The 27,576-nt window shown below is 43.1% G+C and overlaps 2 protein-coding genes across 2 annotated transcripts in view; one reads left to right on the plus strand and one right to left on the minus strand.

Annotated features, from left to right (window-relative positions):
* Positions 1-27,538, plus strand: TIMP4 (TIMP metallopeptidase inhibitor 4). The gene is made up of 5 exons (XM_066596484.1): positions 1-255; positions 12,326-12,414; positions 17,805-17,913; positions 20,027-20,157; positions 24,068-27,538. Exons 1-5 carry the CDS (start codon positions 132-134, stop codon positions 24,233-24,235), a joined length of 621 nt encoding a protein of 206 aa, XP_066452581.1. The 5' UTR covers positions 1-131; the 3' UTR covers positions 24,236-27,538.
* The window catches only part of SYN2 (synapsin II), a 342,823-nt gene that overhangs the window by 74,783 nt on the left and 240,464 nt on the right, over positions 1-27,576 (minus strand). The gene's annotated exons all lie outside the window — the stretch shown is intronic.

Here is a 27,576-nt window from a genome sequence, read left to right on the forward strand (position 1 = left end):
GGCTTCATGCCGTAGTAATAAGACATCAGATTGCAAGAGCCTGTTCTCCACGCTTGTCAGAAGGAAGACATATAATACAGCTCCTCGCAGCTTCTGAAAAGAATCACTTTCTTGGCTTCTTGTAGCCCAGCATGAATCCTTTCACACACACGTTGCTCTGTTGCGCCCTGCTCTTTTTAACCCTTAAGGAGCTGACAGAGGCATGCAGCTGCGCCTCTTCTCACCCCCAGCAACAATTCTGTAGTGCAGATGTTGGTGAGTCTCTCTTATATAATGTACTAAATGTTTATGCTACTTGTATATTGACTTTAAAACATTTTTTCTTTAGTTATTTTATTTTTTTTTTTTATACTTGGTCTGTAAAAATATTCAACTACTTGTGTAGCAAAGCTGAATTAAACTTTTGTTTTGCATTATGAGAACAAGAATTAGGAAAGGTAGCTACATAAAAACAATATATATTGTAGGGTTAAGATTGTGATGAGTTGTATGACAAACTTAGCTTTGCTACATCTGCATATCCCATGTTGAAAAGGAAGGGATATGGCGACATGATAAAATGGTGTTTCTTTTGCGGTAAACAAGCTTTTAGGAAATTGGTCTAAATATGCAATATCTTATAGCAACCCATGATGCCACAGTGTTACTAGCAATTTGGTTTAAGCACAAATTGCATGCACAGCGTGATAACATGGGAGTATATTGTACAAGACATGGTTGGCCGTTAAATATACCTTTAAGATAAAAGTGTACCTCAATGAGTTTCTGAATTTTTGCAGCAACATTGTGGAAAGCTACGGGGGGCAGTTTCTTAATGCTCAATAACCATCTGTTTACGGCATGTAACGTGGCACGTGATGCGAATGTTCTGGCACTAAATGCAGCTCGTATTTATCATTTACTCTGTTTGGGGGCATCAGTATTCAGAAGACTAGCTACTGTCCATACTTCTTACTAAAATTTCCCATTGAGACTTGTGACACATATCAGTAAATCATGATGAAATATATTCCTCTCCAGTCTTGGTCTCCTGCTGTAGGACACACAGAAGAAAATGTAAAGTCCATTTAATTCATCAGGTCATGCTGTGGCTGCTTAGCTCTCATCCCATGTGCGCAGTAGATGTACAACATGCCTCTCAGAAGAACCTCACAATTAGCATCTCTATAGTGCAGATTGCGCCTGGTGCATACTGATTAATAGCTCTAAAAGACGCCAGTAGAATATCATTGTGGGGCAGAGTCCTAGCACGGCCGATCACTTCCACATAATTTTTGGGGGGGTTCTTTTATGGCTTTGCCCATTGTCTAGAAGTATGGAGGGGCTTATTATGTGCTTTATTTATAATATGAAGATATGTAAAATAGCAGCATGCAAGTTTTGCTCTAAATTCATAATGATGAATTCTGTCCTGAAATTTGGACCTTCTACAGATATAGGAAAAATTGGTGTGTTACTTACCTGTCCTTTGTGGGGGGATCCAACACTGTAGCTCTGCCATCGCCCGATGCTTGTTGTGAAAGAGGACGTCACTGGAAATCATTGTCATAGTCTGTTCTTACGGCATCAGTACCCACATCCTGGGTGCCATGATGCCAGCAGCTCAGAACGGTGACGATGCAGTGGTCATGTGACTTTCGGTGACATCTTCCACAACAAACACCAGATGACAGCAGTGCTACAGCTCTGGATCCCCATGGTAGAGGACAGGTAAGTATGCTTTTTTTGTTGTAACCAGAGTGAAGTACTCGGAAATCTAAGGCACCCTCACTGAAATGAATGGAGCACAGTGCACCTGCCCATCCTGTGCTTCACACAGAGCCTGACCTAAGCTCTATTCATTCGGGACCCCGAATACATGATCAATAGAGGTCCCAGTGGTCGAACCCCACCGATCAGCTAGTTATCCCCTATTCTGTGGATGAGGGATTACTTTTAGGAGCCGTAAAACCCCTTACATTATTACATTTCCCGAAAGCAACACCACAGGAGAAATTAAGTATTACCCAGTGCCCACTCAAGTCAATGGGTTGACTGACTGTAAGGTAAGACAGGGCAGGTTGCTTTTTGTAGCACATCTGCACTCTGGCCAAGAAATTGTTCCTCAGAACAGGTTATCCTCCTCCTCTATTACCTCAAAAATTCTTAATAGGATGTATGATCATTCGTTTGGCTAAACTGGACAACCCCTTTAAGGGCTCTGTTCACACCAACATTGTGGTTTCTGTTCATAATGGAAGCCACAATGCTTTACTAAATCCACTATATGCTGGGTCCCCAAAGCAACTAAAAGACTGCACTGACTTGTAGGGGATTCCATTGTGATCCAGTTGTGGTTTCTGTTGCTTTGATGCCAAGAGTAGTGCTGAATGCTGCACTATTTTTGCCATTTAATGTAGCAGTATAAACAGTCTAAGATAAGAGCTGATTGCCTCCTATAGACAACATGGATAGTTTTTCTGTTAAGACTGTCTTGACGAAAATACACATATATAAGCAGCCATATACATTTTAGGGTGTTATATCCCTTTCATTGAAGGACAAAATTAATTTCCCAGTTAGTTTTTAAGTTTGCGCATACTATATATGCTTGTGTATGTCCGCATTGTAAACCCGACCTTTGTCTTGATTCTGCTACCCTAAAAGTGTAGGGTGGCAGTGGGTAGCAGAATCAAGACAAAGGCTTTGCCCTCTAAATCTTAAGACACTTCATGAATCGCACTCTTGATCCAGCAGGTAGATATTCTGAAATAAATCTGGTTAAATAGATGGATATCTACATCTGTTCACGCAGGCAGTCATTTCTGTCCCTCCCCAACGCCCATCCTTCAATGAATACTCAGAGGTTACTTAACTTTATGGAGTTGCAGAGCACCTGCACATAAATTAATGAAAACAGATTTCCGAGGAGGATAATCTCAGAGCGCTGCGCTATTCAGTCCTCATTGCCAATTCACCTACAAAAGTTTAATGTGTAGAGTTACTCTGCACTCCATCAATCATCCTCTCCGGGCGAAAATTAAACCAAGGGGACACGTAAGAGGTGCAAACAGGAGGGAGAAAAAAAAAAAAAGAAGTGTTCCAAAATATTCGGAACACAAATTGTAAAAAAAAACCTGTCATGTCCAATAAGCATCATAAATTAGGTTATGGTGCTTATAAACCAGTGAACAGTGTGACTTTTCTTCATATGCATTGTTCTCTATGGGAATGTGCATGCACTGACTGAAAGAGTCACACTCAAACTGAGCAAAGACTTTAATGAGTGACCATGACGGAACGGGGAGCTGGCTAATTATTAGATGTACACCGTAGTCCTATAAGCATCGTATCAGTTTAAAAGTATTACAGGTTCGCTTTAAATGCCATGCCACCTTTTCAACCATTTATTTTTATGGTCCCAAATAAATCTAAAGTGAGAAAAAAAAGCAACTTTTATCAAGACTTGTTTCAAAATTTTGTACCATTTTACTTTTACAGCTCCTATGTAATCCCATGTGTCTCCACGGTAACAGACACTAAAAGAAACCCTGTGTAATAGTCTGATTCCTCAGTCATAGCCCTTCAAGCTGTCTTTTACTTCTAGCTAATCTACCAGACATATGTCAGCATAAAATAGGGGTCAAATACAAGCAAATGTGACTGCAGGATTAGGCTATTCAGGGTTTGTTGTCCATTACTGTGGAGACACATTATCTGCATACGAGCTGTAGAAACAAAAGTATAGGAAATTTTTTAATGAATTTGCTTTATTTTTTATTTTAGACATATAGACAAAAATAAATAGGCTGTAAGGTGGTTATAAGCCCACAAATGGGGTTTCACTATATGAAACCACCAGGAAATAAGGCTAGGCAATTGAATTTGATTAACCGCCATTTTGCTGTGGCACAAATCTTACTTTTGTCAAAATTGTGAAATTGAGATTAGCCCTGTGCCTTGTGGGTGAGGCCAGGGGCATAGCTAATGGCTCATGGGCCTGGGTGTAAGTTTATCTTGGGCACCCCCAGAACGTCTTAACCTTTAACAGTAAAGCTAATATCGGGGGGGGGGGGGGGGGGAGTGGGTGGTGCAGGGCTCCATGAAGCGGAGCTGAGAGTCAGAAAGCACATGGGGATTGTGATAACTGTGGGAGGACAGTATATGGAGGCTGTAATGGGGTGTGTGCTCAGTACATGGTTGGTGGGCAGACTTCGGGGTATGGAAGCCTGTCCTTCACATATTTATAAAGTTCAAACCCCATCACTTTTTACATAAGTGAATCCCTTACACAGCAATTCCTTGATTAGTGGTGATCATCAGAATTATACGAATGAATTCTGATATTAAGGAATTGCGGTGTATGAAATAGTCCATTAATTTTGGCGAGTATCATACAACGCTGGGGAGGAACTGCAAGAGTATTGAAAACTTGCTGTCATTTCCTAAATTATAGCTGATTACTAAGGGTCCAAACAGTGGAACAACCTGTCATCTGTTCATTTTTGGGAAAATACTTTGGCAAAGAAAGTATAGTATCAGTATCATAGATGACTCTAGAATTCTTATTTTTCAAAGTTATGCTCTACTGCTTGATAACCTCCATGAAACACATACAAAGAGTTAATACACATTAATACTTCGAAAAAAAAAAAAAAAGTATATTGAAGGTTAATTTTGCCCAAATCAACATGTTTCCTTGGCTCCTGCAAAACAAAGCATGTATTTGTTCTACTGGGCTTTCTCTCAGAGTTCGCCTTACTACAATATTGCTGAGCCCCAGTCACCAACTAGCTGTGTAAGTCTTGTGAAAAGGCTCGGAATTCATGTCAGATCTCCTACAAGTAAGCAGAGAAATTAATTAAGTCTGGGCCAAGCACTTTTCCTCGCCACTTTTGTGTGGATGATTAGTGGTGTGACATTTTGTCTTCTCCTTGTCAGCGCTCTTTTGTCTTGTTTGGCTGATTCCTTTACAACATGCATAGCTACAAACCAGATCCAGCTACCCAGTGAAAGCCTTAAGAATCCGAACAGGACGAGAAGGAAAGAGGGGTGAGATGAGCGATGTTGGCTCTGTCACTAAGTGACAGCGGAACAATGAAAAATCCTGTTCAGTAGAATCAAGGATCTAATATATGCTTCACTTGACCACTAGGTGAAGGGATAGCAGAAAAAATACTTCAGAGCTTTGGACTCATAAGAAACGTTTGAGTCAAAAAGGGCATCCTCACTGTTAACTGCAGAATCAGTACAGTCATTCTCACTGCACATACCCAGGCTTTATGTTAGATAGCACCCCGTGCAGAAATTTGGAGCTCATGGACCTTCTGGTTTAGCACCTTTTTGTTTCAGAACTTTAACCCACCAGATGATCCTTTTGGTCTTAAGGTGAGTCAGTCCACAACCAAAAGTTTATTAAATGTAAGAGTGTGAAATACTGGACCAATAATAAATTAAAAAGTAGATAAAAAAAAAACACTTAGAAGTTGTCATTTTGCTCTAAAATTTGACATGCCTTACATCTTAGCCATATATGCAAATGACTAGAGTTGTGGTGTGATTAGATGAACGGTCTTGCTACCTGAGCCCCTAAAAGGGTTTCCACCCTTGCCCTTTTAAGAGATGTTGGGACCAGTAAATGCGTGAGGGCACACACACACGGCAACCGGGCTGAAGACAGACCACCAGTAGAGAGGATTGTTTGATCACGCAACAGGCACAAGGAGATCTAACAGTTTAATTGTACACCATTCCAGAAGCAGGTGGTACCATCGTTACAGGCCGCTGCGTCTGTCTGAACCATTTCAAGACACTTGGCTGAAAGACATTTGGTCTGACTGTGCCCATTACATGTTCTGTATTTGACAGCCGCCCACCGCCACTTCAGTTTGCAGTGGTGTAGTGAACAATGAAACTGGACTCCTGCAAAGTGGATCCAGGTCATCTTCAGCAACTAATCTAGGTTTTGTTTCGGCACCGACGACTGCCGTGTTTGGAGACCTAGGTGTAAGCGCCTCAATCCTCCCTTTGCTGTGGAGTGGCACACTGCTGATGTGATAGTCTGGGAAAGGGGCAGGGGTGGAGGCGCATATATATATATATATGGAGGTCACTCCAAGTAGTGGTATGTAGGACAATGACCATTCAGGACATCCTGCAGCCACACGTGTTGCCTCATGGCAGGACTTCCAAGAGGCATTTTCCAGCGAGATAATGCTCAGTTGCACATAGCAAGGGTGTCACAGGAATGTCGCCCACAATGTTGCCCCACATCTTGTTGCCAGATTTATCACCAATAGAACATGTATGGGACCATCTGGGGCACCAACTTCAACAGCCTATATGTTTGCACATTCTAGGTCAGTTATATCAAATGTGGACTGCCATGCCACAGGATGCCATACGGAACCTGTATGCCTCCACCATGCCTAACCGTATCACATCATGCATCCAAGCTAGAAGCAACCCAACAGGGTACTAGAGCCTCCACCAGTATCACACATTGATATATCCCCACCTGTATCACATATTGTATCCAAGCTAGAGGTGGTACAACAGGGTAGTAGAGCCTCCCTTCAAGTGTTCAGTTCTCAACTAGAAATTATCCTTTTGTTCTGATATGGTAATCACTTATATCAACGTTAGCAAGAGAAAGTTTTGTTTAATACCGGCAATAATAGGTGCCGACCCCTATCAGCTATTAGATAATCTAGGAGTGAAATATAAGGCAGTGTCATACTGCAGTAAGGAAACAAAAAGACTTTCTATAAAATGGCCATACAATAAACTATGCATTTTTGGATAACTAGGCAAAAAAAAACAAAATCCTACATGACAAATTTATTTGGATCAGGATTTCGCACAACCTCTCCAACTGGTATGCCCTATGCCCTATTCGTCCTGGAAAGGCAATCCCTCACGTATGTAAGGGGGTATGGTTTATTGCACACTCTTCTAGGCCTAGAAGAGAGCTATCCCTGGTCATCTGGGCGTAGAGTCTTTATAGGTATCCCACGCCGATGGACATAAAGACTGTTGAGGGAAACAATTATTGTTTAGTGCTGATCCCAGTCAACCAGACTAGGACTCTGATTAACACCCCTTCATTCGGACTCTTGAACTTCATTGACAGACTGAGATACCTCGGATCACCAGGTCACAAATAATTGTTTTCCTGATTCACAGTTAATAAAGCATTGTTTATTCAGCAATGGTGACTTACACCCCAAGTCCGTCAGGCTGACATGAAAATAGGAAAGCCCCAAACCCGCTGCCTGTGGTCCTTTACATGTGGAGTCACTCTCTATTACAGTTAATGAGTCATGGAAAGCACTGGCTGTTTTTCCATTTCCCTTTCATTGTTTAGTTAACAATTCATGAGCAGCAACCCCTCTCATGGGTATCAGCCCATTTTTCTTTATTAGTTACATTAACTAACCAGATCACTGCTACAAAAGTGTAACCTGCCCTAGAACAATGATAGCCGTCTCCATAAATACTGTAGGTGCCCATGACTTTTGAGCACCCCAGCCAGCAAAGGTACAGTCTTGGATCAAATATCACATATCAGAAATTCCAATCTGTGCTTAACATCTTGCAGGTGAATTGATGTAACTCTTGGCAATACACTTGGAAAAAAGCTTAAGAAAAATGCTAGCAGAGAATTAGAGGCCCCATGGTAGTGCTTGCTCTGCCACGGCTTTCTGCTCAACGCCTATACGAAGTCTTTCCTATTTGAAAAGACAAGTAAATTAAGCGGTGTGTAATCTTATAAGGACACATAGATTGTGCTTTTACTCCTATAAATAATGGGCAGTAACAGAGGTCGGTTCATGTGGATTTTCCCCATTGCTTCCACACCACTTATATCAAATCATAGGAGCAATTTACATACAAAAGGTGGTGCACAGGTATCTTAATTCCAGTAGAAGGATATACTGTGGAGCTGTAAAATGGTGGGAAAACTATTAGCTGAAAACGCAGTTTTCTGTGGCCACTAGACATTCATATAAACCTTATACTGTAGATAGCAAAGACTGGAGGAATTTCAACAAACTTTGCTAGAGAACCATTTCAATTTTTGTATGTCAGTTCCTCGTGGCAAGTCCATAGAACATACAAAAAGCATACCCACATTTAGTTGACTCAAAATAAGCTGGTGTGTGTGTGTGTATGAGGCATAGCACTATTTTTGCCCATTTTCTCAATACGTCCTGAGATGCTCGGTGGAGACTAGCTATGTTTTCGATACACTGCACATATAGGCGTTCAGGATTTTAACACACCTCAATAAGTAACAGCATCATAGAGAACATCATACAGCAGTACTGAGCGTTGTAGCTGTGAGATAGAACACTAGACAAAGCTGCTACTGCAGCTTCCAGCAAAAGTCTTTCTGCTTTGGCTTTCCTCCAGCAACTCTTTTCCCCTCATCTCCATAGACAACAGCATGCAAAGACTCTTCACCCCCTACCCACTTCCTGTAATTGTCTGAATAATTCTGTTACTAGAGATGGACTTCATAGGCCAACAGGCAGTGGAGAGCAAATTAGGAGGAAGAGAGACCCTTAGTGGCCAGCACTTTATCGTGATTTTCAACATCAGTTTTAGACAAATTTATTTGCACTTTTGCTAGTCATCACATTGGCCATCACAAACACAAGGCTGTGCAAAGTGCAGTGCCTATTTAGAACAGAAGAAAGCTCTTAAATCATTTATGCTAGGAGCTGGCTTGTTCTTTCTCCACTCAAAGCACTACTTATGTTGACAATGCTGAGATGTCCCCTCTTCTCTGGTTGCTCTTGACAGGTCATGACACTTTTGAAGGCTCCACTGTGTGGTTTAACCACTCTATTGTCTGTATAAGGAGATACTAACTATGCCAATTGTTGAAGGGCCTTTTACTGGCAAGAACCATGACCAATAAGGTGCACCTTGACATTCCAGACAATGTGATGCAGACAATGTGTCTATACTCTGGGAATGGTCAACAATACTTCCAACACCACAATGGTCCTTGTCACAAATCTAATGCGGTGTTACGTTGGTTTGAAGATATGGATATTCCACGACTGGACTGGCATGCACAGAGTCCCGACCTCAACCCTACTGAACATGTTTGGGACGAATTGGAATGTAGGGTGGGGAAATATTAACAGTGTCCATCTTTTTTTTTTTTTTTTAGAGAACTCACCAGATATTTGCAGGATACATTGAAGGAAAAACTAGCTCACGTTTATCAGATCTTAGTTGAAAGGAGAGTATCCGGTGTCATTAGGGCCAAAGGAACCCCACTAAGTATTAACAGATGCAAATAACTACTACTTTTGATTCTTACTCAGGTGTTTAATGACTTTTGGTAGGATAGTGTGTTTTTTCAGCACGTAACATTAGATCTGAAATTATTCTAGGAAACGATTTATCAACTGGATGTAAGCAGAGGAGTTCGATTTCTAATCAAGTTGCAAAGGAATGTCATTTGACATTATGGTACTGTGAGGGTTAAAAGTAGTAATAGTTGTTGGAAGTGTTTGCACAGTAACTTTTTGGTAATAAAGAGACATAACTTGCCATATCATAGACATATGTCTCCATTTACAAAATGAAGCAATAACCTCAGCTGGTTAATTATTCTCTAATCGCCTGCAGAGTTAATTATGCAGAACATAACAAATCGGCCTCCTCATTTACTGTCCATTAAAAATGTGTCTAAACTGATAAATGTGACTAAAGTGTATGAAAAAAGACAGCCATCATACTAATGCATGCGTGACTCAGACTCTACATGCTATACATAAACAAGAGCTGCAAAAAATGTTAAAGTTAACTTTCTAATGCAGTGTATGACAGTGCTACAACAATTGCTAAGTGGACTAGAGGAAGTGAAGTGTGGTAAAGCAATTTTTTTTTAAGGTGGTTGTAGGAGATGACAATTTGTAGAAATGCCACTTTGGAACAAGGGTCGTTTATGGTATTGTACTTAGAGGTATTATGGGCACAGACTAATATTTTAAAATCTAATGTAAATCACCAAAAGTCCTTTTGTAATGGGTACTTTCTTCCTTTTCTATGCCACATGACTATCCACCTGAAATCCCTATCCATTTCCTCAGACATCTGGTCTGTATTTGCTACTTTGCCTCCTGTCCATAGTCTCAACATCTTGAGAGCAGTGCATGATGGGAGGACAGGAGCAGGGAAACTGCGCTGTATTGCTCTTGTACAGGTCAGAGTGGCAGGTGCACCTGTCTGTCGGCTTCAGCCGGCCTTCTCAGAGTGAGAGGGGGGTTGGTGCTGGTAAGTTGTACGACCTGCGAACTGTGGGTGGAGCTACAGTGCTGGCCAGTAAACAAACTCTAGGCATGCTGGGAGTTGTAGGTAAGTCTATTGCTGGGTTTAGGTTTACAGGATTACTTGCAGGAGTAATGCAAGTAAACAGCAGCAGATTGGCGCCTGCACGGGACAAAGAGAAGGGTCCAGTGCGTCAGATAAAAGATTTCAGTTGCAGCTACATAGCTGTACTTCCTAGATTTCAACATTTGCTGAGTTTCTATTTTGTTCCGGGAAAACCCCATTAAAGGGGTGGTCTCGCGAAACCAAGTGGGGTTATACAATTCCGTATGGGCATATTAATGCACTTTGTAATGTACATCGTGCATTAAATATGAGCCATACAGAAGTTATTCCACTTACCTGCTCCGTTGCTAGCGTCCTCGTCTCCATGGTTCCGTCTAAATTCGCTGGCAGCTTGCTTTTTTAGACGCGCTTGCGCAGTCCGGTCTTCTCCTTCCAGCACGAGCCGCTTCAGTGTGCTCCCCGCTACAGCTCTTCTGCGCATGCGCAGACGAGCTGTCACTGCTCGGGAGCGCGCTGGAGCGGCCATTCTGTACCTTCCTCTGTTAGAGGAAGGTGCAGAGCTGCCGAGCTGTCCGGAGAAGCCGCCCAGCTGTCCCGCCGTCCAGCTGTCCTGGTAAGTGATGGGCCGGGGGGGCTGCCGCTGCGCCGGGGGGGAGGGGAGGGAAGCTGTCGCTGCGCCGGGGGAACTAGCGCTGGGCCGGGGGGGGCTGTCGCTGGGCCGGGGGGGGGCTGTCGCTAGGCCGGGGGGGGGGCTGTCGCTAGGCGGGGGGGGGCTGTCGCTAGGCCGGGGGGAACTAGCGCTGGGCCGGGGGGGGCTGTCGCTGGGCCGGGGGAACTAGCGCTGGGCCGGGGGAACTAGCGCTGGGCCGGGGGAACTAGCGCTGGGCCGGGGGAACTAGCGCTGGGCCGGGGGAACTAGCGCTGGGCCGGGGGAACTAGCGCTGGGCCGGGGGAACTAGCGCTGGGCCGGGGGAACTAGCGCTGGGCCGGGGGAACTAGCGCTGGGCCGGGGGAACTAGCGCTGGGCCGGGGGAACTAGCGCTGGGCCGGGGGAACTAGCGCTGGGCCGGGGGAACTAGCGCTGGGCCGGGGGAACTAGCGCTGGGCCGGGGGAACTAGCGCTGGGCCGGGGGAACTAGCGCTGGGCCGGGGGAACTAGCGCTGGGCCGGGGGAACTAGCGCTGGGCCGGGGGAACTAGCGCTCGGCCGGGGGAACTAGCGCTCGGCCGGGGGAACTAGCGCTCGGCCGGGGGAACTTGCGCTCGGCCGGGGGAACTTGCGCTCGGCCGGGGGAACTAGCGCTGGGCCGGGGGAACTAGCGCTGGGCCGGGGGAACTAGCGCTGGGCCGGGGGAACTAGCGCTGGGCCGGGGGAACTAGCGCTGGGCCGGGGGAACTAGCGCTGGGCCGGGGGAACTAGCGCTGGGCCGGGGGAACTAGCGCTGGGCCGGGGGGGGCTGTCGCTGCGCCGGGGGAACTAGCGCTGGGCCGGGGGGGGCTGCCGCTGTGATGTCACAATTTGCTTCTTCACTTGGGTAATGCGTTTAGGCACAAAGACAAATAGTTTTTGTTTTTTTTTTAAACAGGATTTTTCAGTTCATTGCATCGGTGCATGAGAAGGACTGGACGATCAGTATTTAAACCGAACAATTTGCGGACGAGCCAACGATTTTTATGCTTGCATGAAATGAATGATGAGATTTATTAAAGGTTTTTTTGAACGATAATCATTCCGTGTAAAAGAGCCTTAATGGTATTATAGCATGCAGCAGATTTGTTGCAGGACTTCTGCACGTACTGTACATGGATTTCCGCGAACCTGTTCAGAGGAATGGAACAGAAATTTTTGCAACAAATCTGCCAGGTCAATAGACCCTATTAGGATTCAGTCATTCTGCAAAGGTGCAGATATGTGCTCAGCCCAGTAAAGAACTGAAATCTTTATGTGAAATATCAATATTAATATTTAGTGTTTGTTTCCTTTATTTTAGTGATGCGTGCAAGAGTAATGGGTGAAAAAACAGTTTCCTCCCCAGATTCTATCGACAGTATAAAACAAATTGAGATCAAAGTGATGAAGGTATTGTATATTCATCAAACCCTATTTTAAGAGCATACTTTGTCTTTTTTCTTCTTGTGCAAGTTGCAGTTGTAGCATAGTGTATTTCTTAGACTTATTTCACACGGGCGAGCGCGATACCTGACCGTGAAACTCAGCCAGATATCGCGCTTGGGAATGGCCAATGTCCCACGAATGCAAGGCGTTTGTGTCTCAAAAACACCTCCATCACTTCAGAGAAGTACCGATCATCTGTCCTGGAGAATCAGCAAGTGCTTCCCATTGTTTTCAATGGGAAACGTCACACTCTTGGGCACCTTGCTTGCCATGCAATGTTTTTCCTGACCCTACTGAAACCAACAGGCAAGGCATTCCCCAGGGAACGCCAAAAAAATAGGACAGGCTGCGATTTGGTAAAAGATAAAAAAAACAAACCCAAAAAAATGTATATGGCCACATTCAAAAGAATGGGGGGTTCATATTCACGGGTGTCACAATGCACAAGTCTCGTGTGATTTTCGTGGCCGCGTGAAAGCGGCCTTAGGATCTAATCACACTAGTGTCAGTAGAAGACAAATCTATTTAAAACTGGAAGGGTCAAGCCTTTCCTCTGTAAACACAGTTATGCCTTTTGCAGTGCAATACCAAGACCAACAGTACTAATGAAATGAGACTCGCTCATGCACATAGAATGCCTTCTAAAAGGCCCAGTACAGTTTAACTTACAGAGCCTATGGGTCTGTATTACAGATTCATAGACATTATGTACCGCTACAGTATACTCACTGTTTCTAAGGCAGAATTACTCTAAGAAAACACTGGAACATGTTCCAATAGTATCTCTGTGTTAAATCGAAGACAGACAAAAGTACAAGTTGGGCTCGTGGAGGGCTATGGGCATAGTTCTTAGGATCTGTGAACCACTTGCACAACGTAATGAGAACCCGACAGTTTAGTACTCGTAATTTTGTGTTTTGCTTTAAAAAAAAAAAAAAAGATAGAGATATTGTAAACTGCACTAAAATGGTTGTGCGAGCTTAACTGCTGACTCTCTACGTTGTTGGATAACCAGATATAAAATGCTTTAGGGTAGGTTCACACTAATATTCAGCCTTTCCGTTCTTCGGTTCCATCATGGGAGCAGGAAAGCTCAATTCTGTTTCCGTTCTATGACACAAACTGTTAGATGGACTGCACTGACTAATGTGGTCCATCAGACTTTCATTCTACCCTCCGGTATGTTTCCAGACAGCGTGCTTGTCACGTCCAGTCAGGACGCGCTGGATCTGAAACCCTAACAAAGGGTGAACCTGACCACATACCTAGGCCACTAGTAGACCCTACAGGGGAGAGGAGAAAATCAAAGAGAACAGGATAACTACAATAGTAACTAAAGTACTTCGCTTAGTGAAGAATCCAGCACCAAACTCTGACTTCCACCGCAGTCAGAGGGAGACTGAATTGAACAGCAATGAGCTTTATAGATGTAAATTCAGAACTTGGGGATCTCTCCCCTTATAGGTGGCGGGCCACATAAATTTAATTAAAATTATAGTCTTGCCCAAGTGCCTCTATATCCCACAACACATCCTGGTACCCGTTCCAAGGAAATTTTTCCAGACCATGAACTCCCTCATAACCTCCTTTATATGGGGAGGATCCCGACCAAAACTTAAACTCTCAACTCTCCAAAGGCCCAAGAGTGCTGCCGGGTGGGCACTCCCAGATCTGTTTCTATATTATTTGGCCGGCCAACTTCTCCACCCGAAACCCTGGCTGAAAGACCACCCGTTACCTAACTCAGAGGCAGATCTAGCCCAGATATTAAACATCACCAATCTATGGCCGGTGCTGGAATTTCCCAATACCCTGGGAAGTAAGATGCTTCCTATTCACAGACTGGCTGTGCAAGTCTGGAGACAGGCTAAAGAAGCAATTGGATTTTCCGACATTGTCGCAGATATGCCATTGTGGAGAAACCCTGGGCTACGGGAACTGCTACCACTAGCTGACCTTGAGATATGGGAACAGTACGATATAACGTGCCTAGGCGCCCTATACAATTCCAACGTTCTGCTATCCTTTGAGCAGTTACAAAATCAATATCAAATTCCCCGAACCCTTTTTTATAAATATCTACAGATCCATCATGCACTCCAGACGCAATTCCCGCCTGCGAGTAGCAATATATCGCATTACCCATTAATAGGAATACTACGATCACGAGGGCCTAGGGGTCTTATCTCAACGCTATACTCTCATCAAACAACCTCAAAAGCCGCTCGAGAGATTCCCCCCCAGACCTCTCGAAATGGAAATCCCCAATTCCAGCACTGATGGAAGAAACTTTAAGAAGTTTTAGAATCCCCTCTACTCGTCTTCCCCTCAGTAAACAACAAAATGACCCAACTATACATTGTCCACCAATGCTACCTCACCCCGGCGAGACTGCATAGGATGGGCAGATACCTATCTTCCCACTGTGTATGATGTACATGCACATACGCTGACTTCTGGCATACGATATGGGACTGCCCGTCGATTAGGTCGTACTGGGGCGATGTCATTGGCCTGCTGTTTGCAATCCTGGACGTCCTGGTTCCCATTACTCCGGAAATATGCCTCTTTGGTGTCCTCGATGCAGAAGATTGGCAACACTATGACATAATTTTCTTGCGGGAAGTTTTGTTCCTGGCAAGAAAGGCAACTGCGGTGGATGGACCCAAGGGGCCCAACTTTGGCTATGTGGAAAAAGATCACCAACTCAACCATACCCTACAACAACCTAGTGTATAAGGCACGTAAGTGCCAAGACAAATTCCAAAAGGTGTGGGGTCCATGGTGCGACTCGTCATTAACTCTGTATCCTCAGCAACCTCTCACCTCAGCCATATCAGCACTGCAAAGGCGACATTAACAACCCGGGGGACTTGCCGCCATCTTACAAAACCCAACTACCACTCTTGATCACTTTAGCTAGAACACCCTATCCAAAAGCCCCCTGGTAACTATATACTCCATGCTGTATAAAATTCCTCACTTTGGACACATTTATCACTCTTTTCTTCCCCTTCCCCCACACAGAGGCTTAGACACTTACTAACAGCCCTACAACAGGTATGCGACCTTTACTATGGGAGCTGCTACTTCCTGCCCCCCCCCCTATGAACCTCCTTTCCTCACCATTCCCCTTTTCTCATTCCTACCCGTGAAGTGTACTGTACTTAATGAACAATGTAAATTTGCCACTGTTTTTTGAATCTCATGTATGACCTTGTACTGCAGAGGTTTTGTTATTGCAAATTGCTTGTCAATAAAACGAGTTTAAAAAAAAACCAAAACCAGCCATGAGCTAAGCACAAGCCCAAGTTAAATAGCCCTCCCAAATTACTCACAGGTGAAATCAAGCCAGTCTAACCTACAACCACTCCCACCAGATCAGAAGATGAAGAGAACCAAATCCAAGACCTGAATCAGACTACTAGGAAGGAACAGATCCCAGAACTCCAACACTGCTCTTCTATTCTATCCAGCATGTTGTGTTGGATCTGCATTGCAGGTTCAAACATATCTCCAATACAGATGTGAACAGAGTCCGGGCCTTCGCCCAGCACTAGCCTGCATCAAATTACTTAGGGTGTGTTCACATGGCAGAATCCAACACAGGTTTTTCCACACGAATTCTATATCTACATCGGACCTTGTACAGGTGTAAGCGTATTTCCGAGTGCATTTGTAGGATAGGCTTGAATTTGTGCAAGTGTGCGCATTTTTTTCCTCGCACATGTCTTGCAGATTTGTGTGTGCAAGAAAAAAAACAAACAAACATGCTCCCATTGATGAACAATTAAATGTAAGTAGTCATGTGCTATTTTCGTGCGTAGTATGCACAAAAATAGGACATGCTGCATGCTCTTTTGCACAAACGAATTGAGCTCAATGGATAGGTCATCAATAGTTAAAGAGGTTGTCAGAGTATGAATAAGTTGTTTTTTTTAAATAGACAGGCATGCTATAAAATAAAATAATCAATACTTACCTCTCCTTCCCTGGGAAATCACGGAGCAGCTAGTGAACCTCCTACTGTTAGCGATGGCCTCAAGTCAGGCGACTGTTGCAGCCAATCAGAGGCCGTAGTGTCCCATTCCCAACTTCTGGTATCATGGCGCTCAGATTGTGAAGCACTGATGACAAGAGAACAGGCGGTGACACTGTGGCCTGTGATTGGCTGCAGTAGTCATCAGACTTCCAGCCAGCACGGACAGCAGGAGAAGAGAGGAGAGTATTGTTGGTTTTCTTATCGTATAGCATCGCCAGCCATTAAAAAAAATTCTGATAACCCTTTTAATTGCTAGGAACCCGCCACTTAGGATCCCTAGCATTGAGCTGATCGCCTGGCCTGCCATCAGTGCAGTGGGCCAGATATGCGTCACAGGAAACGGAAACTGAAGTGCCCTTGCTGGCTTCACTCTTATTGAACTCAATGGAAACGGAAGCAGCTATTCCACTTCCATCCCTGCTGACAGAGTAGAAGTGTAATAGTGGCTTAAGCTCCCATTAATTTCAATGGGAATGAAGCCAGCTAGGCCACTTCAGCTTCTGTCCCCTATGACTTAGGTCCATCCCGCTGCACTATCAGCCTAATGGAGGGTTCTGGGCAATTAACGATTTATGACTAGAGATGAGTGAGTATACTCGCTAAAGGCAATTGCTCGAGCGAGCATTGCCTTTAGTGAGTATCTCCCCCGCTTGAGACTGCAGGTTCGGGTGCCGGCGCGGGGGAGCGGTGAGTAGCGGCTGTCAGCAGGAGGGAGCGGGGGGGGGGGGGGAGAGGAGAGGGAGAGAGAGGGAGAGGGAGATCTCCCCTCCGTTCCGCCCCGCTCTCCCCCGCTCTCCCCCGCAGCTCCGTGCCCACTGCCGGCACCCGAACCTGCAGTCTCAAGCGGGGGAAATACTCGCTAAAGGCAATGCTCGCTCGAGCAATTGCCTTTAGTGAGTATACTCGCTCAGCTATATTGATGATCTATCTTGTGGATGAGTCAATAGTTTTTGCCTGGAAAACCCTCTTTAAGCTAGCTATATTAACAGGTTAAAATTGATCAACAATTCTATGTGCATGGGGGCCATAAGATTGTCCACCAATGACAGATAGAGAAAAAAAGAAACTATGTTGGATTTTTAAAAAAAGGCAATCCTTTGTTTCTGTGGAAGATATGTGCTGTCAGAGGTGACAACAGTTCTCCCCATTCAAATACACATGCATGCTCAGCCACCGTGTGTGGTGTAGACAGTAGTAATAGCTGTCCTCAGTTATCCCATGGCTGGCTTTTATCTGAAAGTAATGCTGTATAGATGATGACCGGATTTCAGAAATTACTTTTTTCTTTTAACACGTGATTAAATGTTCATAGTTTTTTAAAGTATACGACAAGATGAAAGATATACAATATGTCTACACCCCATCTGAATCTTCCGTTTGTGGAGTAACACTGGTCAACAAAAAAGAGTATCTTCTAGGAGGTAAGACGTCAGAGACCTTTCATTTTCACGTTGACTTTCAAGCTGTGTTTTAAAGGAAGAAACTGAACCTAGCCATAGGTGGGCACTAATATGAGGAGTGTAATCATACCTTCACATGAGTTTATCCTAATGACATTCATTAGATTTTGGCATTTTTCAGCCGTGCGCTTTATGTGAATTACTCTTAAGAAATCCAGTGGCGGTCCGCTAGCTTAGACTGGTCTTTGCTCTCTTCTCGCATTCCTTGCAAAACTCATCCATTGGCTACTGCCTGGAGACATCAAAAATAGCTGGAAATGCCTAATGTTTAACCGTTTTTATCTGCCACTGCCAGGCATGATATCCCCATTTGTGTTTTTTTTTAATTTGTTATTGCATGACACACGGACTACTAGAGTTCATTAGGGTTAGGTTGGAGATAGGGGTCACCCTTCTCAGGGTGAATGCTCTGAATATTAGGGTCACACTAGGGGATATTTTGTTTTGGGTTCCTAAATGTAACAGCAGTGCACATGCTCAACCTCTGCGCCATTCAAACAGAAGGCACATGACCCCTATTCTCATGATCAGTGTGGGCCCCAGTGGTCGGCTCCCACTATCAGACACTTATCCCATCCTTTGGACAGGTAATAAGCTGCAATTCTAGGAGTACCACAAACCCATTAGGAGCTGTATAAAGGTTTGTGCAATAAGCTCAGAAAATGAGGTTTTGAGTGCCCCCTTCTGCCAATTAAAACATATACCCCCCCATACACTGTAGCATTCACCTGTTATTGTACTCTCCTGGTGTAATGCTCTCCACCAGTAATGCTCCATCTCTCTGGTTGCAGCTGCTCGCCTTTTCCTCAGTTTTCTTTCAGAGCAGCCTACCTGCTCCTCACAAGACTCCCTTTCATCCTGCTTGCCTGTTCCACCCAGCTCTTCATCCCAGAATTCATGAACAGACCCTGCTCAGTCTGCCCCAGGCTGCCATGAAGACTACTTCTGGCTCATCTCTGCATATACCACAAAATAAGCCCCCTTGTACCGCCACAGTAATACCCAGGACTGTCGCACCTTGTGGTGCCGGGCAATGTGCATCTTCAATCATGCTCTCCTGTCATCTGGTTACATCACTGACCTGAAGAGACAGGTGAGCAGGATGGAAGATGCACACTGCTGAGTGCTGCAATACGTGACAGTTCAGTTTACTAAAGAATAGGGCTTGGAAAGATTAAGGCTGGGTTCACACAGGGCAGATTTGTTGCGGTTTTGCTGCGTTTTTTCCGTTGCGGTTTTGCCACAGAAGAACTGCTTCTGCGGCAAAACTGCTTCAAAGGTTATTTTTGTCTTGCGGATTTTCTTGCCGAAAAATCCGCAAGCGTTTTTTTCCGCAGTGCTTTTTTACTTTTTGCAGCGTATTTTGGTGCGGATTTTGCTGCGTCCATAGAGGTCTATGGACAAAAAAGCGCTGCGAAAAAAACAGAATGGACATGCTGTGTCTTGAAAAACCGCGCCGCAGTTGCATTTCTGCATGCAACGGCAAACTGCAGCAAAACCGCAGCAAATCCGCCTTGTGTGAATTCAGCCTAAGGGCGCCCACCCACTGGCGATTTTTTTTTCCCTGCGAAATTCGCTGTATTTTTTTCTCTGCAGGGGTCTATGGGACTTGTAATGTTAAAATCGCGATCGCGCAAAATCGCGATTTCGCGGTAAATTGCGATTTTGCGCGATCGCGATTTTAACATTACAAGTCCCATAGACCCCTGCAGAGAAAAAAATGCTGCGAATTTCGCAGGGAAAAAAATCGCCAGTGGGTGGGCGCCCTAAAAGTAGTATTTACACAGCAGATTTGCTTTTGCGTCCCTTCCTTTCGTGTTTTTCTACTGAGTCCAGAGGATGCAAAAACAGTTAAAAATGATGCTACTGACAGGGGGCCCACAGTGTAAAGCATCCTTTATAGGCCGCTCTATTGCTTTAGCAATACCCTGTAGAAAATTAAATAGGCTGTAATTTAGGACCAGTATAAAGTCAAAGTTGTATTGAATAGAATATACCCATGTACTATATGGAAATGTTTCACTGTGTAAAAGCCGTGAATTCTCAGAAAGCTTTTTGTTTTGATTTGTTAAAGGCGCCATTTATGATGGGAAGGTTCGCATCTATTTGTGTGGTTTAAATATCCTCTGGGAAGAGCTAACTGATTTCCAAAAAGACAGTATCAGTCAACCACATATCGGATATCAGTCTGGATGTGAATGTAAGGTAAGTGTTAGTCCTTTAGGTTATCACTAGCTGATGTACCTGGCTTCACCCAAGTTAATTGTTACAGGTATTTACCTGTTTGTGCAGAAAACTTTATAAAGTCGTGGTAACTTCAGAGGAACTGAGGAATAAAATATGTATACACAGAGGAGCATTAGATTCTCCTCAGACTGCATGTTCCGATGTCCCTCTGCAGAATGTGCCACCCCTCCCACTCTCCCCCCTTTTTACCCTTAAATGTAAAGCACCTTTTTATTCAAATTTACCCCCAGACTGGAGCTTGTAGCCCCTTCCTAGCCTTAAAGGCATGCTCTGTCCCTGCAGTCCATGGCCGCTTCCTTATGATAGATAGATAGATAGATAGATAGATAGATAGATAGATAGATAGATATACATACACACACACACAGAGGTAAGTTATATTTTCCTCAGTATATACATATAGAGATGATGTAGATGCTCCGCAGTATATATATATACACACACACACACACACACACAGGTGAGGTAGATTCTCCTCAGTATATACACAGAGGAACGTTAGATACACCTCAGTAAATGCACAGAGGTCAGTTGTATTCTCAGTATAGACACACAGAGGTGAAGCATTCTCCTCTGTACATACACAAAGGTGAGGTAGATTCTCCTCAGTATACAAATCATTTCCCTAGGCTTTATGGTTTCTGAGAAATAAATTGCAGATTTTCCCACAGTTTTTCACGTTTAGAATTGAATATTGAAGCCGTGACCCCTATACTTTTCCTATTTCAGATGTAAAGAATGGTCGTGGCGAATTCCACATTTGTGCGGTACAGATGTGTGTTATTAGTTACATTACATAGGGGGTCACTTTTGCATTTAGAAAGGAATAATCAAGTTAGGACCTCTTTAATTTTCCTATCTAGTCAAAGTCATACAAAATTTCACGTTTGTACGAAACCAGGAAATTAGAGAATTAGTGGCCAGTCAGTCAGTAACGGCTTTCATGCATACAAACATATATACATACATACTTACCGCTGGCTCTGATCTCTCTGCTGACGCTCTCTTCACAAACTGTAGTCTGCCTGAACTATTTACGAAAAAAAAGCTGCTGCAGGCAATGACCGCGCTCCGCAATAATCGCTAAATAAGGCTATTGGCTGCAGCAGCAGGTTTACGGCACGTTACAAGCAGCCTGTAAACAAATACAATTGAGACCGGAGCTGTGGGCAGGGAATGAGCGGAGAGAGTTGAGATGCTTTGTTTTTTGCTTTTTTTTTATAGCACGGGGGACCCAATGAGAGGTACTTTATATTAGAAAGTTACATAACTTTCCATTATACAGTGATTAAAGGAGTTTTCCAATTGTTAGAGTATTTTGTATTTCCACACCTCACCATTTTTAAGCTCTCTTCAACAATTAGGGATGCTTTTAGATTGCTATGGTACTATACATTTAATACAGTAAAACCATGGAGTATTACAGATAGCAAACAATCCCTTAACATTTAATACAACTGCAATATACTACAATGCTGTAAATGGAGTTATCACAATGCATCAGTCAAGTGGTTTTCAGCTCAAAAAAACCCCAAACTGATGACCTGTCCTTACAATAGGTCATCAGTGGCTGGTCAACATGCTGCTGTCACTATGTATGGAGCAGGAAGCAGATAGCTCTGTACATTGTGCAGAGGCCTGACATGGTATTGCAGTGAATTAAAGTGAATAGATGTGCCAACGATAACATGTTACACCACTGCACAACGTACAGAGCCACCTACTGTCTGCTCCATGCACCCTAAGGCCTCATGTACACGGGTAAATTAACATTTAAAATCCGCAGCGTTTTTCCCGCACATGGATCCCGCGGGGACGGCTCCCGCAGGCTTCTACCGAAGCCTATGGAAGCCGTCCGGATCCGCGTGAGACCAGTACCAGAATTTAACTCACCTGCTCCGGACGATGCGGTTCTTCCCTCCCTCACGGCCGGATCTTCTTTCTTCGGCCCGGCGGATGTGCCTAGCGCATGCGCGCGGCACATTTGCCGGGCCGAAGAAAGAAGATCCGGCTGCGAAAGAAGGAAGATCCGCATCGTCCGGAGCAGGTGAGTTTATTCTGATTTTTAGGCCTCATGTCAGCGGGGCAGGAGGGACCAACTACGGATTCTACATGAAGAATCTGCGGCAGGCCTGATTTTCCCCATGGACATGAGGCCTAAGGCTGTATTCACATGCAGGTGTTCTATCCTAGTCTGAGATAGACAGAACTGACATGGAAAAAAATTCTCACACGCAATTTTTCACTTGGGCAGATGGGCAATTCTTGATAAGACTATTTTCTTCTATGGGAGCATTGAATAAATGAATCACACTTGCATGCCATGCGAGTGTGATCTGTTTACAAATTCTACTATGGGGAACAGATGAAAAAGAAGACAAAAACAGGAAGTGCCAAGCAGTTAAAAAAAAAAAAAAAAGTAAATTACATGACAAAATAAAAACGTAAAAGTGCACAGAAAATAGTCCGTTTTTCACATAGTTACCATATCAATACACGCTAAACAGAGGCAAGGTGTAAATCCTAAGTGGTAAAAGTCCCTTTTTTTTTAGTTAGAAAGCCCCCTTTAACGGTTGCTACATCTTTAATTCTGAAATACAGATAGATACAGACTGGTAGAACAAGGCCTCAGGCACTCGGCTCTCTTATGGCTCTATATTGCATGGAGCTGTACTAGGACACCCACAGAGGTACAAAGCTTTACTGCTGCACTGCAGGCCTTCGATTTCATGCAGAGCATTTTTTTTCCTGTCAGATTCCATATGAAAATCTGACAAAAAATAAGTAAATTGTGGCATGTTCGATCAAGATATCATATTGGCTTTAAAGGAGTTGTCCAGTTACCAAACATCATCCCTATAAATCCAACTGTACTAAACAAAAGCAGCTATCCTTCGATGTTTGCTGTGGAAGATGTTTGTCACTGGCTATCACCTGGCTGCTACAGCCAATCAGAGGCTGCAGTGTCACTGCTTTTCCAGTATTAGTGCTCACATCCTAGGCGCCATGTCGTCAGGAGGTCGGAACGGTGATGCTGTAGCCTCTGATTGGCTGTGGCGGTCAGGTGATATCCAGTGACATTTTCCAAGACAAATATCAAGAGGACAGTGGCACTACAGTGCCGATTACCACGCCAGAAGACAAACTACAGCTGATTTTCTTATTTTTAACACTGTTAAAGCTACAGGAGGAATGTTGTCTGATTACTGGATAACCCCTTGAAGCAAATTCAGGCTCCCTTTCAGGTCCACTTCTGGCTTCAGATGGGAGTGGCGCTCTCTGCAGTTTCCTGTCCACCCCAATTACTTGCACTATTCTTACATCTTATTACAAGAGACAGCATATAATAAGGAGCATCTCAGACTCTTGCTTCACCATATTGCACAGTAGTCTAGAGTCATTCGACTGACATTATATGCAAAGTGACTGTTTGACTTCACCATAAACCGTAATTAAAAGAATATATTTTGCACATCCTGTAGATGATTACGACATAGGCTAACAATAACTCCAGGTCAGACCGGATGCTCTGTTGTGCCTGCTTGGCAAGTAGAGATAAAAAGATATATCTGTTAAAGCCCAACCCTCTAGAAAACTATAAATCTATCCACATTTGCTCAGAGACTCACTTGTATTGGGTCAAACCCTTTTACCTCATTGTTTTTTGGCCTTCCTCTGGATCAACATTGGGGGGTAATAGGCTGAGCTGGATGGACAGCTTATTTCAGCCTTACATACTATGTTACTATCAGAGTTAAAAAAATGACTAGAAATGATCATTTGAATTCTGTGAAATATTTCAGTTTTTACAGTTCCTTTGTATTTGTTCTAATAATCTTTAAACCTCATTTTAATGGTTTATATTTAGATTAGAATGTGTGGCATGGCAAGCTGCAATAACCTCGCACCAAATGAGTGTCCCTGGACAGATGACAAGACTCAAAATAATCAGCATATATGCACTAAATTGAGCAATGGATCTTGCAGCTGGTACCCAAGTATACCTGTGAAGTCTACATACAGCAGCCATCCTTAGGTGGCCCCCTCCGTGGCTTATTTCATCTGCTGGAGCACATGGATCACAAATACAATGAACCGTAAAGAATATATGTCATTAAATTGTGGCATTGGTGGTTTCAGGTAGAATATAAAGGAATGCTTTAATAGTATCTGAGCAAATATATGTATATAGAAAATTAATGAACTGAGAAACCAGCAGAATTCTTCATTCTCATTCTCTTAGAAATGCAATTTTTGGAATCAAAAGCTCGGCTCCATATACATTTAGAATGCCTTTTGGGAAAGTGATTTGTATTGATTCATAAGGAGTAATAGTTTGCATATGTTAGCAATTCATTATATAAAGGCCTCATGCACATTGCAGAACTGTATTGGAGGCATTATGGCGACACAGAGTTTTCTTGCTGAAGCTCCATATTATAAAACCAGCGTGACTCTGTATGCCGCCATATCATGCTCCATTGACTACCATATGTAGGGAATTTTCTCCCCTAGGGGCAATACTTCAAGATAGAATAGCTAGCAATACAACATCCAATGGACAGCACAGTAAGGCCCCATGCACTTCAGAGCCGATAGATGGCCATGTGCATAAGCCCTGAAAGGGAGGCCATGGTGTGACCACCATGCCATTTTACCACAAATTGCCATGGTATTGCAATGCGGTCTTTGTAGGTTTTTAATGTTTTAAATTAAAAAAAAAAATCACCACCACACAATCAGAAAAGACATCACAAAATGCCAGTAATTTGTGGTAAAGCTGCACTCTAATCCTTTTCAGAACCTTGTGGCATATAAGGGTTTGGTGAAATTTGCAAATTGTTTTTCTGTATATTTATAATATAAATGGAATATAATCATTGTAAAATAAATGAATAGTAATCCATTACTTTATATTAATTGACTAAAGGCCGAGTGCAAAACTCTAGATGTATTAGAAACAATGATTGCTAGTGTAATTTTCCATGAGAAGACATTTTTACGGATTCATGTGATATTCTAATACGTCTAAGGCTACTAGTCCTTACATTCCTTCTGGTGTATAGGCAAAATATTGTGCCCTTCTAGAACTTGAAGAGGTCAAAGAACTCGCTGGTTTGACACAATCATGGCAGACACTGGCACAAAAATTGATTCATAGAATGACCCAGAGTCGGCAATGACTCAATGGTTAATCATATCCACATGGAATGACTGAAGACGACTTGTTGTCTGAGCCTGGAAAAGACCTGTATGTTACAACTCTGTTGTCCTTGGTCGGATTACATATATACTACTAGTCACAGAATGTCGGTGTCTTTGGTCACTGCCTCTATACACAAAAAAGTAAGTGAACCTTTTGGAATTAGCTGCATTGATTACTATTAAAATGTAGTCTGATTGTTATCTAAACAATAGTTCTAGACAAACACAATATAAAAGTAGATTAATAACACAATCATATCTTTTTTCGAGCACATTAAGTAAAGATCCACCCTTGGAGAAGTCCTTAATACAGAGGTTGACTTTCTTTTTATCACTGCACTGTGGATGTACACTCAATGTGCTCAATAAAAGACATGACGGGTACAAATCGGTCTACATTTGTGACTTGGGTAACAAACAGGCCCCATTTTATTGGTAATCAATGCAGAAATCCAAGTAATTCCAAAGGGTTCCCTTATTTTTCTTGCAACTGTATTGCTACTATATGTTGTCTTGGGACATGGTATGTCTATCCTACTATTATCTTGGGGCACATTATTTCTGTAGTATTATATTATATTGGGCTACTATTTGTTTATGCTATTTTATGTTGTCTTGAGTCATGGCAATACATATCTATACAATTGCCGGTTGTCTTAGGTCAACCTACAACTAGACTTATTTTTGTGTCATTCCACATGTACTTTGGATGTTAGATAAATATGGAGAAAGTAAATAAATTACTTTATGTAGACTTTTATTTTTAAAGTACTAACACCCAGTATACAGCCCACTGGGTAATACGTTACCCTTCAGCTCATTCGTATAGAAGAGCAGTGCATTGTTTTACACCTTCCTACCACTAATCAAGGTTTAAAATATATGTCCCGATGTGACATGCAATAGCATTTCTCCAGGAAGGTCCAAAGCAATAGAAAGATAATGGTCCTTTGCTAACCTTGACCAATTAAGGCCAGTGAAAGAGACAAAATTGTTATGGCCTCCATACACAGAGAAAATTTATCTAGATTTTAGTGGAATTGACTCACTATGACAGGTGCACGGGGCTATCCAAACTTATGTAAAATGGAACGGGCACATTGACTTCTAGTGTCCGATCATTTTGATCTTCCTGGAGATAAACTACCACCACAAACGTCTGGCAGTGGCTTACTCCTTTCTACCCATGGAAACTCATGAAGACATGGTTAGCATGGTAGCCATCAGCCAAAAGAGTGTTCAGCTGACCGTTATTTAGGGCGCATGGGTACTTTAAAGCTGGTGTGCCCTCCTGCATATCGGGAGATGCTAACCTAATGGAGCTAAGATGCATCAGTTAAGTGAGGATTTGGGGAGTGAACAGTGTAGCTCAAACCGTGAGTAGAGAATACAGGAGACATTTTAATCAACATTATTAAAAACAATGTTGACAAAGGTGAAGGACAGATGTGAAGAATGCTTATAGGAGTGAAGTCAAGATATAATTTGGTAGAACATAAAATTACTGAAATGTGCAGCCTAAATAACTGACACAAAGTAAATACAAGAGAGGGGTACCCTAAAGTTAAGAGCAAAATGTCAGAAAGTAGTAAAGGTGGTGGGGCCAATTATGGCTGAGTACGCTCCCAATTTGCCCCATAGCAGTTGCATAGTCTATCTCTAGGTATACACTTGGTCAAAACCAATGAAGCATAGTAGAAATCCAGTTATCCCAATCTGACTAAAGATGTCTACTATTAGAACATATCCTGTTAAGTCTACATTTCTGCCCAAACTAGATGCAAATTCTCTGTAATTTTTTTGATGGTGCTGAGTAGGATGTGAGCTAAGAATGGATTTCTAAGTCAGAAATGGTGAAGATCTGATAAGATAAAGATTGTGCACTCTGTGTTAAAGTACAGTACTGTAATAGAACGAATAAGAGGGCATACTGAATGCAGAAGTTTAAATATGCAGTATGTCCGGTCATTTTTGCTGCGGATTTCGTTGATTCTATTATATCCAAGTGATAAGATGACGACAATTTGTCATGTCCTTTGTCAATATATATGTGTCATTCTATTATATATCTCATGGATTTTTCTTCAATTACATTTTTTTAAATAAAGGATTAATAAAGGATTTCTGTTCATAAGTAATTGTCACTGTATATATCATACAAAATCCCATAGA

This window comes from Eleutherodactylus coqui, chromosome 3 (assembly GCF_035609145.1).
Source record: "Eleutherodactylus coqui strain aEleCoq1 chromosome 3, aEleCoq1.hap1, whole genome shotgun sequence".
Classification (NCBI taxonomy): Eukaryota; Metazoa; Chordata; class Amphibia; order Anura; family Eleutherodactylidae; genus Eleutherodactylus; species Eleutherodactylus coqui.